Source organism: Hippopotamus amphibius, chromosome 9 (genome assembly GCF_030028045.1).
Source record: "Hippopotamus amphibius kiboko isolate mHipAmp2 chromosome 9, mHipAmp2.hap2, whole genome shotgun sequence".
Lineage (NCBI taxonomy): Eukaryota > Metazoa > Chordata > Mammalia > Artiodactyla > Hippopotamidae > Hippopotamus > Hippopotamus amphibius.
Window position 1 is genome coordinate 111,572,336 of NC_080194.1, and position 13,356 is coordinate 111,585,691.

Genomic DNA, 13,356 nt, shown 5'->3' on the forward strand with positions numbered 1-13,356 from the left:
AACGTATATTTTCCTAAGATGAAGAACCAAAAATTAACCTATTTGGAAGACGGATGGATCAGGAAACTTTATTGATAAGGACTTCTGTTCCAAAGGGTTATTCCAATCACATTACTAGTACATAAAATATCAATACTTCTTGTTGAGAAAACAGAAACTCTGGCCATAGTATGGATGCTGACTTAAGAGAAATATAAGGCAAGAGTCCAAAAATGAAGAATTCAACCAATATGATATATACACAAAAAAACCAATTGAGCAATTTACTTTAAACATAGGTAAGAAGTCAAAAGAAGACAGCTTTTTGGGGAGGCTGATAGGCATTTTATTTAACAAACATAATGTACAACGACTAAAAGAACAGTATATTCCCAGGAGAATTAAGAGTGTGTATACCTGGATTAGCACCTAGAAAGTACATAGAAAAGGAAAAAGGGGAACGCTTTCTACGAAGACCATCCGGGCCCAGGTTTCTACCAGCAGATTCTCCCGGCATTTGACGGTAACTCATTACATTCCAAGTCAGCTTGGCGCTCAGCTGACTCAGTTAACTGCTTCATGTCTTCATGCTTTAGGACAACCGATGTGTCAACGTGATGGATTTTATACGTTAATGTAAGTAAAAAGTTTTACATCCACCCCAGTTTTATTCCAAAACTACTGCACTACAAATCTGTGGTCCACCATGAGGAAGATACTGGAAAAGCAAAGGAAGCTTTCTGAACTGCTTGTGTGATGTGATCTTGTTCAAAGATGGTGCCCTGGGAATTACAATTTCACAGGTACACCGAGAATGTGTAGAAATCACTGATTGCAAGGAGGATCATAATGGTGTATTTAGGTTATGAAAGGCTCCATTAGGATTAGAAAAGGTTCTATGCTGCCAGGGGCTGTAAAGCCTCACTGAATGAGCTCTCAGTTCATGTTATACTGTGCATTTAGTGTCACATTCTTTGGTTACATCACATTACCCACCAGAAGGAAAATTCTTTTGCTTACAAAATAGTTCAGCAGTTCCTAACTGGGAGCAATTCTGCCCCCCAGGAGACATTTGGCAATGTCTGGAGACGATTTTTCACATCTGGGGGGGTTGCTACTAGCATCTAGTGGGGGTAGAGGCCAGGGACACTGCTAAGCACCCTATAATGCACGGGGCGGCGCCCAAACAAAAAAGTCCTCAGGCCCCAAACAGTACTGAAATTGAGAAACCCTGAAAGAGGCTTACAGCACACGTGTCTGGGTTGTCCATAAAGCCAAAGGTACACCATGGAGGCAGAAAGGACCCCCTGCACTTTAACGCTCAGAGGGGGGATTCCCCATCAGCGCACACCTGCAGAGACTTGTTCATTCCTGTCTTCTGACTCAGACCCAGGTCCGCTTCCCTTACCAAGAGCTCAGTAAATATCTGCTGAATGAAAGGAGGGAAGAGGTGCGGGAGGCGTGGTTCAGTCTTCAATCGGCAATCTGCTTCAGTAACTTTATATGACCTGAAAAGTATCCTGCACCTCAACGGTGTCACAGTCTCTGACTGTACAGGACCCCAAAGCTAGGGCTAACACATTGTAAAGATGCAGTCAATATTTTAAGGGAGTATGTGTAAATACTTCTAGATTCATTTTAGTGGGGCAAACCAAATAAAATGGTGTTAAAGGCAAACATTCAATATATTTCATTCTAAACTAAAAAAAAAAAAATTATTACATGAAATGCCATGCACAGCAGACACCATTCCTTTCTTTTTTTTTACATATTTACAATTTTACATATTTACTTAGCAATATATCTTCTATTTTTACAATTATAAAATTATTTCAAACTGTAGAACAGTGGTACCATTGAATTTTCTTAGACATTTTTGTGGCATTCATTTGTTTTATCCTTTAAAAGGCAATTATTTAACCAAATCCAAAACACTGAATGCCACAGAGGAAGCACATAGGAAAATCATGGAGAAAATATAGATTTAGAGACAAAACTTTCACACAAGCCTTAAATGACTCTATTTTCAGTGTCTCAAATAAATAGTACTTTATTATTTACTAAGCCTCCCAAGACAGGAAAAACAAAACGAAACAAACAAAACAATCCCCACAAACTGTACCTTTAAAAATGCTCTGATATTTATAAGCAATTCAGTTATACTCTAGACCCCAATCAGTGGGCTGTAGTAAGGGCTGGCTACAATTTAGGCTCGAATAAATACTATCCTCGTAAATTTTCATCATCCTGCATAAACTTGAGGTTGCAACGGTGGAGGAAGTTTATCATTTTCAACATTTTCAGAGTCAATAGCTGCTAAAGACTGATTTGGGGGCCTAATTTCAAGCGGATATTTCTCCACAATGTCTTGAACCTCTTTTGTGATTCCATCCGTCCAATCTATTAGGTCTTTCTCGAGTTTCTTGGCTTCAATCATAATCCTTTCCTGTCGTTCATTCAATTGAGACAGGAGATCCAAGTTCTTATACATCTGCTTAACACCTAAGCAAGCATCAGGAGACCAGTTCTCAGATTCCTGCTTCCTGGGAGAAGTCTGGCCGGACATGTATCGATCAAAATCTTCCTGACTTAAATTCAAAGACTGAGCGTCTAATTTCTCAATGAAAGCCACGGCACAACACTATAAAAAGAAGAGAATGTTATTTATTATAGTTATACGAGGAAAGCTATAAATATTCAAAGAGAATGTTAAAAATCCTTTTATTATGGAGAATTTAAAGCAGAATCAAAAGTCCAACAAAACAATCTCATGAACCTCCATGGACTTCAGCTTCAAAAATCACCAACTCACAGCCACTCGTGTAGTTTCCTTTATACTCCCATCTGCAACGACACATTTCTTCCTTAAAAAAAAAAACTGAATCTAATTGCCAACTTCGAGTCTGTCAGAAATTCAGTCCTCTCCTCGGGTTGTTCGAAGGTCTTAGGGTCTTGCACAGAGTGAAGTATCTGAAGCGGCACCGTCAGTATTTGTTCCACAATGGTTATCACAGAGCTTCCTGTGTGGTTCCTTGAAGTCACAGGCTCTCTGCTTCCCTGCCATGGTGCAAGGCAGAGGAACTGCTGTGGTGGCCGGGAGCACCATGGCCAAGGATCTGGGGGCCATGCCCCACAAGACCCTTCGTCTGAGGCCGTGCCAGCTCCACAAGACCCACCCAGTGCAATGCCAGCCACTGGGCATGTCCTCAGGTACTGGTGTGGCACAAAGACCAGACCTGTGGTCCTCAAAGAGATATTTTAACATCAAACGGTTAAAAGAATACGCTTTGAAATCAGACAACCCATGTGAATTGTCACCTCTGTCACTTAACAGCCCGGAGTTGTGTGACTCTAGAAAAGTTACCTAAGCTTCTGTGGTTTCCACATCTGTAAAATGGGGGAAATACCACCCAGATCTATTGTGAGAATTAAACAACATAACACATGTAACATGTTTAACTCATGGGTCTGTAGTAAGCAATGAATACATGGTAGCAATCATAGTACAGAAATGCTGGGGCAGATGTTGAGTGACACAGACATGTTAGTTATATTTCCTTATATTAATTAAATTTTTCTACAAGCAGAACACACCTTTTTCACACTTTCTTTTTAAAAAAGCTATTTTCATATAAAAAAACATGCACTATAAACAGGAGAAAACAGGCAGATCTCAGAATTTCCTCTGAGAAACTCATTCACAGGATCTTACCTTATCATTCATAAAAAAAGAGAATCACCTCCTTAAGTAATATTTACCAAATCTATTTCAACAGACTCATCTGATGAGAATGTGCCTGTCTAACTGTGTGTGGAATCGCTGCAGCCTGTCACCTGGACAGAGGAGGCACCTAAGACGATTCTAACGTTCCTGGCTTAGGGGAGTAGTTGTGTGGTACTGCCACTGATGGAAATACGTGCATACTGGACAAGAAAGAGACACTGGATGGGAAAGCAGCTTCAGTTTTGAACACACTAAGTCTGAGGGACAATAAATAGCTGGAAGCGGAGCTCAGTGTGAGGTCAAAGCAGGTGACCTTGGGTCATCACTGGGCAGGTGACCAGCAGAGCTATGACCCGAGAAGACAGACTAGGGAGAGAGATGCACAGAGGACAGAACCCGAGGGAATAACACACTCAAGGGGACGTGGAGGACACGAGGCCTACAAAGAGCCCAGGAAGATGGAGTGGACTTGTGGAAGCCAAGGCACATGAGAAGTCCCAGAAGGAAGGAGTCATAAGGAGTGTTAAAGAGGTGACGTGAAACTGAGCGTTCCCATGGGATCTGGCAACTGGCGGATTTTTTTTACTTTTGCCACAGCAGCTTCACTGGGGCAGTGGGAGCAGAAGCCAGACTCCGCATCAGGCAAGAAGTGGATGAAGAAAGAGGGTGTGAACACAGTTAAGGCTGCAGGTCAGGGGCTGGGAAGCTGCAGAGTGTAAGTGATTCAAGTACCCATATTTTTAGACAATTTACCAGAAATACTTCCTTATGTAACCTGGCCTCCCCTCCCTCCCTATCATCCTGTACAACTTCCAGCACAGGAAACAAAGAACATAAGGTGTTTTGAGGCTCAAATTCATTGGCTTGACAATAAATCTAGTCTAAAGCAAACAAGCAGAAGTCCAGCGGTCAGTAAAAGGAAGCATTCGGTCTTATGACTTAGATATGCATACCTTACTACTGCCTGCCTAGGGCTAATTAGCACTGTAGAAAAACAACAGCTGGAAATCATTTCATATCCTCTAAACTTATGCTTTCTTAAAATATCTCAGTATTCAGTTTTAAGAGGTAACTTATAGAAATAAAACACAAAATAAATATTAAATCTTTTAGTAAAGGAATCAGTCCAAGATCTGACTTCTTCATGGTGGAAACAACCAAGTGAGTGGCTCTTACACCCAGAACCCTGGGGAGCAATGGCCAACCGCAGCAGCGGGGACTCCTCCATGTGGCTATCATGCGTCCTGTAGGGGAACCACAATGGCCAAGTCCTGGGAGGTGGCATGTGTGCATGGCCTGGTCACATGTGCACTGTGACACCAAGCAAGCCTCCTCAGCTACGCGGACCCCTCGACTCAGGAGCACTATCGTGTCACAGGCCTGCGAGTGACCTGTCCTATCCTTAAAATAAATACCTTCTTGGTTCTTCTCCACAACACCAAGAAACCAAACACTTACCAGATTGGTGAAATAGTAGCCATCCTCTCCAGTCATCAGTCGGCTTGGGTTGCAGAAGCGGGTGATATACTGGATATTGGACTGAAGGCGTGGGGGGTTGCCCTTCAAAACAATGTAGATGAGAGTGGGTAAGAAGTCATCGGCTGAAGCTGGCTCATTCTTGGTGATCTTGATGGCATTGAAGATGTGCTTGCTGCACTTGGTGATGCAGGCCAACTTGTCCCGGGGCACACGCTTCGAATCCATCTCAATGATATCTACAACGGAGAAAAGATGCTGCTTCTAGTGAGAAAATCATGACATCAAAGCGGCATTAGGATAACCATGTTTTATCTAAAGTACAGAGGTACCCTTGCTAACCTCTTCTCCACCAGTTAATGTATGAAAAACTTAGACTGCAACCACAGCAGATACTAGCTCACACTTGACCACGAGCCAGGCCCTGCACAGTGTGCTCTCCACCCCCAGATTACGTACGTGCACTATTATTATTCAGGGAACTGAGGTTCCGAGAGGTTCAATGATTTGCCCAAGATCATACAACAAAAAGGGACGGATTTGAAGCCAAGTCTACCTGACTCTGAAAGCCCATTCTTTTAATCATGATGGTATTATTGCTCCATGGAGAAATAAGCAGAGACTTTTTCTGTTTTTGTTCCTCTTAATACATTGTAAAACTCAGTTTAGAAGGCCTCATTTGCTTAATGCTTTTTAGAAATGTGACTATTATATTGATACAAGACATCTCTGTACTGGATATCCAAGTGCAAGCGGCTGAAATCCATCACATGGAGGTCGATGGTGGCCAATCCCTGCAGCATGTAAGTCTCCACTAGCAACAAATACCTACAACACCTTATGACACTTATAGCCTGCTGCTTAGCAGTGGCGATGAGCATGGGTATACATTTAACCGCATGAACAATATTTTATTTCTCTCAGAGAAAAATTATTTCACTGCCCTTAACTACCACTAAGTCCAACTGGTGGGCTCTTATACGTTCACATTCTTTGTCACAGAGACTAGGAGGCAAAGAGGAGTAGTTAGGTACAAACTCAGCACTGTCAGAACAACACAAGAGGAGGGCAGGTGTGTGCCTCTGGGTGGATGCATCTGCCTGCAGTCTAGAACATCATGAAAGAAAAGAGCTGAGGCAGCTTAATTTGACACCAATTTCTTGCCATTAGTGGGAATAAAAGTTTCAGATTTACATGGGATGGTGGTCCATGCCAAAGAGTTCTTTCTGCTCTTAGCTCTCATCCCTGAGGTCAGCTACCCAGGAAACCCTCGCAGGACTACCAGCCATGGAAGACGAACGTGTGCGGGACAGGAACACTGGACAGTGCAGAGGACTTACTGTAACTTACTAATACTTTTACTTCCCCTACTTACCTGTCTATCGTATGAATTACATAATTTTTGTTTGTTTTATTGTTTAGTTCCTTTTATCTTATAATTCTGGGTTGTAATTATTGCTACTACGTCTCGTCTATTTATTTATTTTTTCTATTTAAATAGAACTTATTACCAAAAAGATCTTGGGGAATGCATGTGTATCTCTCTCTCTCTCTCTATATATATATATATGTATATATATTTTTTTAAACAATTTTCACCCTATTTAGCCTTCTGCCTTTTACTATTGGTTTTCATTCTCTATTTCAAACATTTAATCATTTTGTCATTAATCTTTATTCTATAAGTTTTAAAGCAAATTAAAAGCGAGTCAGAGGCATACATCATTTTATTGCGCTTCACAGACACTGCGTTTTTTTTACAGATTGAGGGTCTGTGGCAAGCTGTGCGAGCAAGTTTCTCAGTGCCATTTTCCAACACCATTTGCTCACTTCGTGTCTCTGTGTCACATTTTGGTAATTCTTGCGTATTTCAAATATTCGTTATCATGATCTGTGATCTTTGATGTTACCATAGTAATTGCTTTGGCATTTTTAGCAATAAAGTATTTTTTAATTAAGGTACATACATTTTTTTTTTAAGCTCTTCATTGGAATTTAATTGCTTTACACGGTTGTGCCAGCTTCTGCTGTACACCAAAGTGAATCAGCTGTATTTATACATATATCCCCATATCCCCTCCCTCCCGCGAGCCCTTCCCACCCTCCCTATCTCAGCCCTCTAAGTCATCACCCATCATCGCGCTGATCTCCCTGTGTTCTGCGGCAGCTTCCCACTAGCTAGCTAGCTATTTTGCATTTGGTAGTGTATATATGTCAACGTACATTGTTTTTTTTAAGATACAATGCTATTGCACACTGAAGAGACTACAGTCTGCCATAAACATAACTTCTGTAAGCACTGGGAAACCAAAAAAGTTGTGTGACTCACTTTATAGTGGTATTTGCTTTCTTGCGGTGGCTGGGAACCGAACCCGCATTATCTCCGAGGCACGTGTGCCCTTTCTATCTGGACACGTGTGTAGCTGCCACTGCCGAGGTGCAGGGCCAGCAGTGTAAAAAGGAAGAAAACAGAAGGAATAGGAAGGAGAATAAAGGGGAAAACAAAACCCCAGGGATTTCTCCCACACTCTTTTTCTTGTAGTGAAACCCACCCTTCCTAAGTATCCTTCAGTCTGAGAGAAGTTTCTTTCTGTTTTTGGATCGCCCATCCCAAAGAGCAGCTCCATGATTTGCTCTGCCCTAAAGTCTAAACTAGGAGACATGGAAAGAAAAGCAAACAAAACAGGAAACTCACCACTGTATTAGCTGTTCCTCTAGTAATGACTCCCCTTCCCAATCTGCCTGCTAGTATTTACTTTTCAGAGTCCTCAGATACTGCTTTGTGTCTTCTATTCAGGGCTTTAATCAGTAGGAAAGAGGATTGAAGGTGAGTACTCTATCTTAGCAGGTGTCCAGACTTATCTTCAATGGGATTTTGAAAACAAAGTAGGTGGTACTTCTGGTTCAGTCAACCTGGGCACTCCTGCCATCTGAGCTGGATAACTCTGCTGCAGGGCACTGTCCTGTGCACTGCGGGATGTTTAGTAGCATCCGGGGGTTCTACCCACGAGAAGACAGATGTCAACTGACATGGCAAAGGCCTCAGCTCAGTGTATTTATAAATAAAACTGATGGTCCTGATTAGTAGCACAGAGGACGATTTGGAGAAATTTCACTGATTACCTCCTTATTTAAGACTACTGTTATAAACTGTCCTTTCAAAGGCCGACAAGTTTACAGTAGGAAGAAAGTGATCATACAAACTGTGGTCCTCAGAGGCAGAATGTGTCTGCACTTGGACTGGCAAGCAGAGGGGCTAAGATGAGAGAGTAAGAAGGCTTTTAAAATTTGGTGGCTGTATTTTTACCATCAAAAGATCTCTTGAAACTCTATCTTAGATGCCTCAAGAGAAAAGCTCCACCTCTCAAATTCTATTAATAAACTGCTGATGTATCGACATCCTCTTTTCTTATTTCTACTTTTAAGGAAACAACGATTTGGCACTTGTAGCTTCTGGTTTTACCAGGTGGCTTTTCAGAAAAGGTGTGTCCTGTGGCTTTTTCATAAATTCCTATGAAGTACTTTAAACATAAACCAGTTGGTCTTGAACTTTTTAGTAAGAGTCTTTGGAGAAAACTTAAGTACAAGTTTCAGGCTTCACCTGTGATCTCTTATGGACGTTCCCTGAGCAAAAGGTAGGGGAGGGGGTGGGCCTTGACCCAAAGCAGTCATTCATGGGACCATGAGTAGCCTAGAAGAAAAGCTCTGAACAACAAAGAGAACAGTATTTAGTGAGGCCAGGTAAACTGTACACAGGGAAATACAGAAAATAATTCATTTCTTTTTTTTTTTTGGCACACGGGCTTAGCGGCTCTGTGGCATGTGGGATCTTCCTGGAGCCAGGATCGAACCCGTGACCTCTGCATTGGCAGGCGGATTCCCAACCACTGCGCCACCTAGGAAGCCCAATAATTCATTTCTTAATGAGAGCTGAAATGTGAAGATGTACAAAGAGAAGCAGAACCTGAGAAAGTGGAAGAATCATGTTAACCAGCAGACAACTCAGTCGCTAGAGGGGCCCTGGAGCTAAGTTTCTGTGACAGCCTTCCCTCCATTCCAACTCTGATAATACCTTAAGCAAACCCTCATTTCTTCCTGTAACTCGAGTCTCTGGTTCTTATAACCAAAGGAGACTACTTAATGGCATGTCTCCAACACTGCTAAACATCAGCTGACCCACTTTCCTTCCCAGCAGAATTTCATTAACAATCTCCAAATCAGCAAGTCTTTCCGACTCTTCTCCTTAATTAAGGAGAAGCTGGGCAAGTTGGATGTCTTCTCCATTAGGAGGTTTTTTGTTTTTTGTTTTGTTTTTTTTTTTAACTTTTGTGTTGCACTTCTGCTGGGTTATTTCCTATGAATAAGAAACAGAAACTTATTAGGTGCCTGGACCTGTCCAGAATGTCAGAGCCACATCGATTTAGGGCACTTCATTTACTTCTTGAACAAACCAGAAAAGTAATTCAAAGCACATCTCTGATGAACAACCAATTAGAGGCATCATTTTAATACATAACTCTAGCTTGGGGATGACCCTGCCTCACCAATTCCACCTCTCAAAATTAGTTTGAATATATAAATGAAACTGAGTTTTAAGAAATTTAACCTAGCTGTATTTGACTTTAGTTTAATGCTCAAGAAATAAGAAATGGTCATGGAAGATGGAGGAAAGTGGTTTACCTGCTAATCTGAATGCTTCAAATTCATAAAACTAACACTCTTAAATCACTTTTACCACATTCCAACATAGCTTTGGCAGTGTGCATTTTAGAAGTACTTCAGAAACACTATCTTTTTGCCCACTGAAGTAAGTGTAGATTTATAAAGCCAAATGCTAACTTCAAGGGGAAAACAACCCAATACAAAAGCTCTTGGTTTCACTGACCTGTAATTGCTTTCACCACCATATCAGACACTTCTGGAATTTCTTCATTAACAGGGACACAAAGCATCTGAGGTGTGACCCAGTGCAGGGCTCTACCGAGAGAGAGAGAGAGAGAGAGAGAGAGAGAGAGAGACAGTGAAAAACGATTCCAAGGATGGGCTGTAAGTGATTACCTTAACATTTCCTCAGTCACGGGAAAAGACGGGGCCACCGCTGACTAATCAGGCAATCCTGGGCCCACACACACACTAGAAGCTCGGCTGACGTGCCGGAGTAACTGGAATCCTAAGACAAGGCTTCTCTCCTGCGCTTATCACAAGAAAGCAGGAGACAATTTCGCAGCTGAAATGAGATTACACTATGGTTGAAAAGCTCCTGATATCGGAGAACAAAGATCTGAGAAGACTCTGCTGCCCCCGTCCTCGCTGCCGCCTTTCCGGCTGTGCCCTCGGCTGCCGGGGCGCACCAGAGCATGAGTGAGAGGTCGACAGGCACGCGTCACTTCCGCCCGAGTCACTGAGGTTCCTGGTCACATGGCAACGTCACTCCAGAGACCCCGCTGCTGCCCCTCACCGCCCGCCTGCCTAACGCTCTCAGCCTGCACCTCGGTCCAAAGCCCGCCTGGTTACTGCTGGCTCTGTCTCCCATCTTCCCGAGATCAACTGCTCACATCTGGTGAGACACCATCCCGTGCAGAGCCACCCACCGTCAGCCGCGCTGTCCAGGAAGCCCACTTGCAATTCCCAGGCCCCTCCCCTCCAGAAGCACCTCGTCGTGCTCAGGCTCGGCCCTGCTCCCACATGTAGAGGCCTCTGTCCTCTGTGTTCTGCTGCCTTTGGCATGCAGAGCACTGGGGCTCACTCCCCTGGCCATGGAAGAGTGGGTGCCCTGTGAAGTGTTAGCAACGCAGTGCTCGTGGCAAGATGCGCTGGGAGGAACAGCTGAATCACGAGCACGCCTGGCAGGAATGAGGAAAAACGACACACACTGCCTTGATATGGGCGCTCACAGCTTCCTGCCTGACAAGTCAGTCCGTGCAATGAGATGACAGAACAATGAAATGTCCTCCTGTTCCTTGGAAATTCTGGATATTTGAACAGTCTCAAGTATCACACACGGTTCTTATCTAAAGCTGCCTGGATTCAAATGGATAAGCAAGATGGTGACTTGAGCCTTTTCCTCCTGTCAATTTACCACATTTCTTTCTGATACCACAAAGGAGTTTATATGCTAAGGATGGCAGGTACCTTAGCTGTTACTTGCTCTGAAGGGTTGAAACTCAAGTGCCCTGTTTTTCTGCAATGTGTTCTTCCAATAGGAGGTAGTAAACACAACAAGAAAAAGCAGAACAATCCACTACCTGATCCTTCTTTGAATAGCGAGATCTTTCTTCTCATCATCAGTAGTTTCTGGACAGAACACATATTTATAGAGACGAGTCATGATGTACTTTTCAATCTGATCCATTATCTTCTCAACTCTTTCTGGAGGCACTGAAATATCCAAATAGATATTTGAATGAAGGATGAATATTTAAAATTAAGAGTATGTTTCCACAGTACTTTCAATGTAGCAGAAAATTGATTTACCAGAAACACATTAAACACACTCAGAAACAATAAAATGTTACATTAAAAAGTACCCTTTAAGAAATTACCTCAACTTTTGGGGCTGCCTTTTACAGAGTCCCTACTTCTCACTTAAGCTGCCTGGCAGAACCTAATGGGTGCACACCCTCCCAAGTGGGAAGGTCTCAGCATGGGTCCTTCCCTACTGCTACATTAGAAAAGCACTTGAAACTCCCAAGACCAATGAATGCTGGCAAGACTTGCCCTTTCGTTTTTCTGAGTTTTACTGTAAACCTTTAGAGGTCGCACTGATGTATACATATGGGGTGGATTTCTCAGATATGCATGTAGGCTAAGTACACCCTAAAATCCACATCAATGGAAGTCAAGTTCAAGAAGAATCCCTAAAAACCTACAGCACTGCCAGTGGTTCTCGATTTCTTTCCTGTCCCAACTCACATGAGGAATATGACTGTGAATAATGACTCACCATGATGGCAATTCCAAGGTGGGGGCTTCATTTAGAAACTTCCCAAGGGGTTTTAGTCGCCTCTGTCCCTACCCCTAATAAAAGTATTAAACATTGCTCAAGAAATGATCCAACTGCTTGATTACCTTGGAATGATATACATGGTGGTTTTCAAAGATACTGCTAAGTATAAAATCAGCCACCTGAAAATCAGCGTAGTAATTTTATAGAACAGAGTGGGCAAACCAACCAAGCCTTTGGAGAAAGAGAGAAACTGCTAAGAGACTCAGCAGCAGGCCCTGTGCAGCTATCAGCAATCCCTCGAAGGCGGGCTAACAAAGTATTACCTTTTCCACGAGTCTGCATTCTCTCAGCCACATTCTGGTAAAAATCCTGAGTACACTCTGACTGCTCCTCAATGCTTAAATCCTGAAACAAAGGGACAGAGAGGCTGCTCAGTGGCTGAAGAAAGATCATGAGGAGAGCTCTAAAAACCCACTCCTTGAACTAATCTCAAAAGTACTTACAAATGAATGCGGCAGGGGAGAAAAGCCTGCCCACTAATATTACTTACAACATTCCATGATCTCTTATTTCTTTTTGTTGTACGTACGTATTCTTATATGGGTACAATGCATATTTTGATAATTTACATGTTTGTGTACATTTTGATTAGTCTAATCTACTTAACCATTTGATGGCTTTATAATATTCCATTATATTAACCAATTTATTTAACCATCTTCTATCACTGTGTATTTGGGTTCTTTCCCTTTTTTCACTAATCATATATTGCAGCTATAAACAACTGTGTGAAGACGGTTTCTTTCTGGTTATTTCATTGTGATTCATTTTCAGAAGCGGCATTAACAATTTAATAAGTATGAAGAGCTTTACAACAGCTCCAAGTATCTACAGTAGATACAATCCTCAGAAACGCCAAGTACAGTCATTAGCCATGTATGTGTGCTTACATATATTTATTCCCCACCTTCTTCCAAAAATATTTGAAGTCTATATAAAAGATGAACATAGTTTAGCACAATAACCTAGAAAATGATAAACAAAACAAAACATGGAGAGAAACAGAAACAGAAAGGAAAGCCAGGAAAGATAACACAAAAATGGATTCCCTGAAGATACAGAAGTTAGCAAAAAGTCAGCCCATAAATCTGTCTCTAACTAAACTTTCTAGCAATCATCACTAAGGTGAAAATCGTCACATAACTGAGTGTCCAAAATGTAAGAAGCAAAC

At 42.2% G+C, this 13,356-nt stretch overlaps 1 protein-coding gene across 3 annotated transcripts in view; it reads right to left on the reverse strand.

Moving 5' to 3' along the window:
• Nucleotides 1–301: 301 nt before the first annotated feature.
• RABGEF1 (RAB guanine nucleotide exchange factor 1) overlaps nt 302–13,356 on the reverse strand; it is a 60,261-nt gene continuing 47,206 nt past the window's right edge. For all 3 annotated transcript variants that reach the window (XM_057747772.1, XM_057747770.1, XM_057747771.1), the window contains exons 5-9: nt 12,449–12,530; nt 11,425–11,557; nt 10,065–10,156; nt 5,162–5,418; nt 302–2,620 (exon numbers count right to left, since the gene is read on the reverse strand). In XM_057747772.1, coding sequence (XP_057603755.1) covers nt 2,222–2,620; nt 5,162–5,418; nt 10,065–10,156; nt 11,425–11,557; nt 12,449–12,530 — 963 coding nt within the window. In that variant the 3' untranslated portion in view covers nt 302–2,221. The remainder of the gene's footprint in view (nt 2,621–5,161; nt 5,419–10,064; nt 10,157–11,424; nt 11,558–12,448; nt 12,531–13,356) is intronic.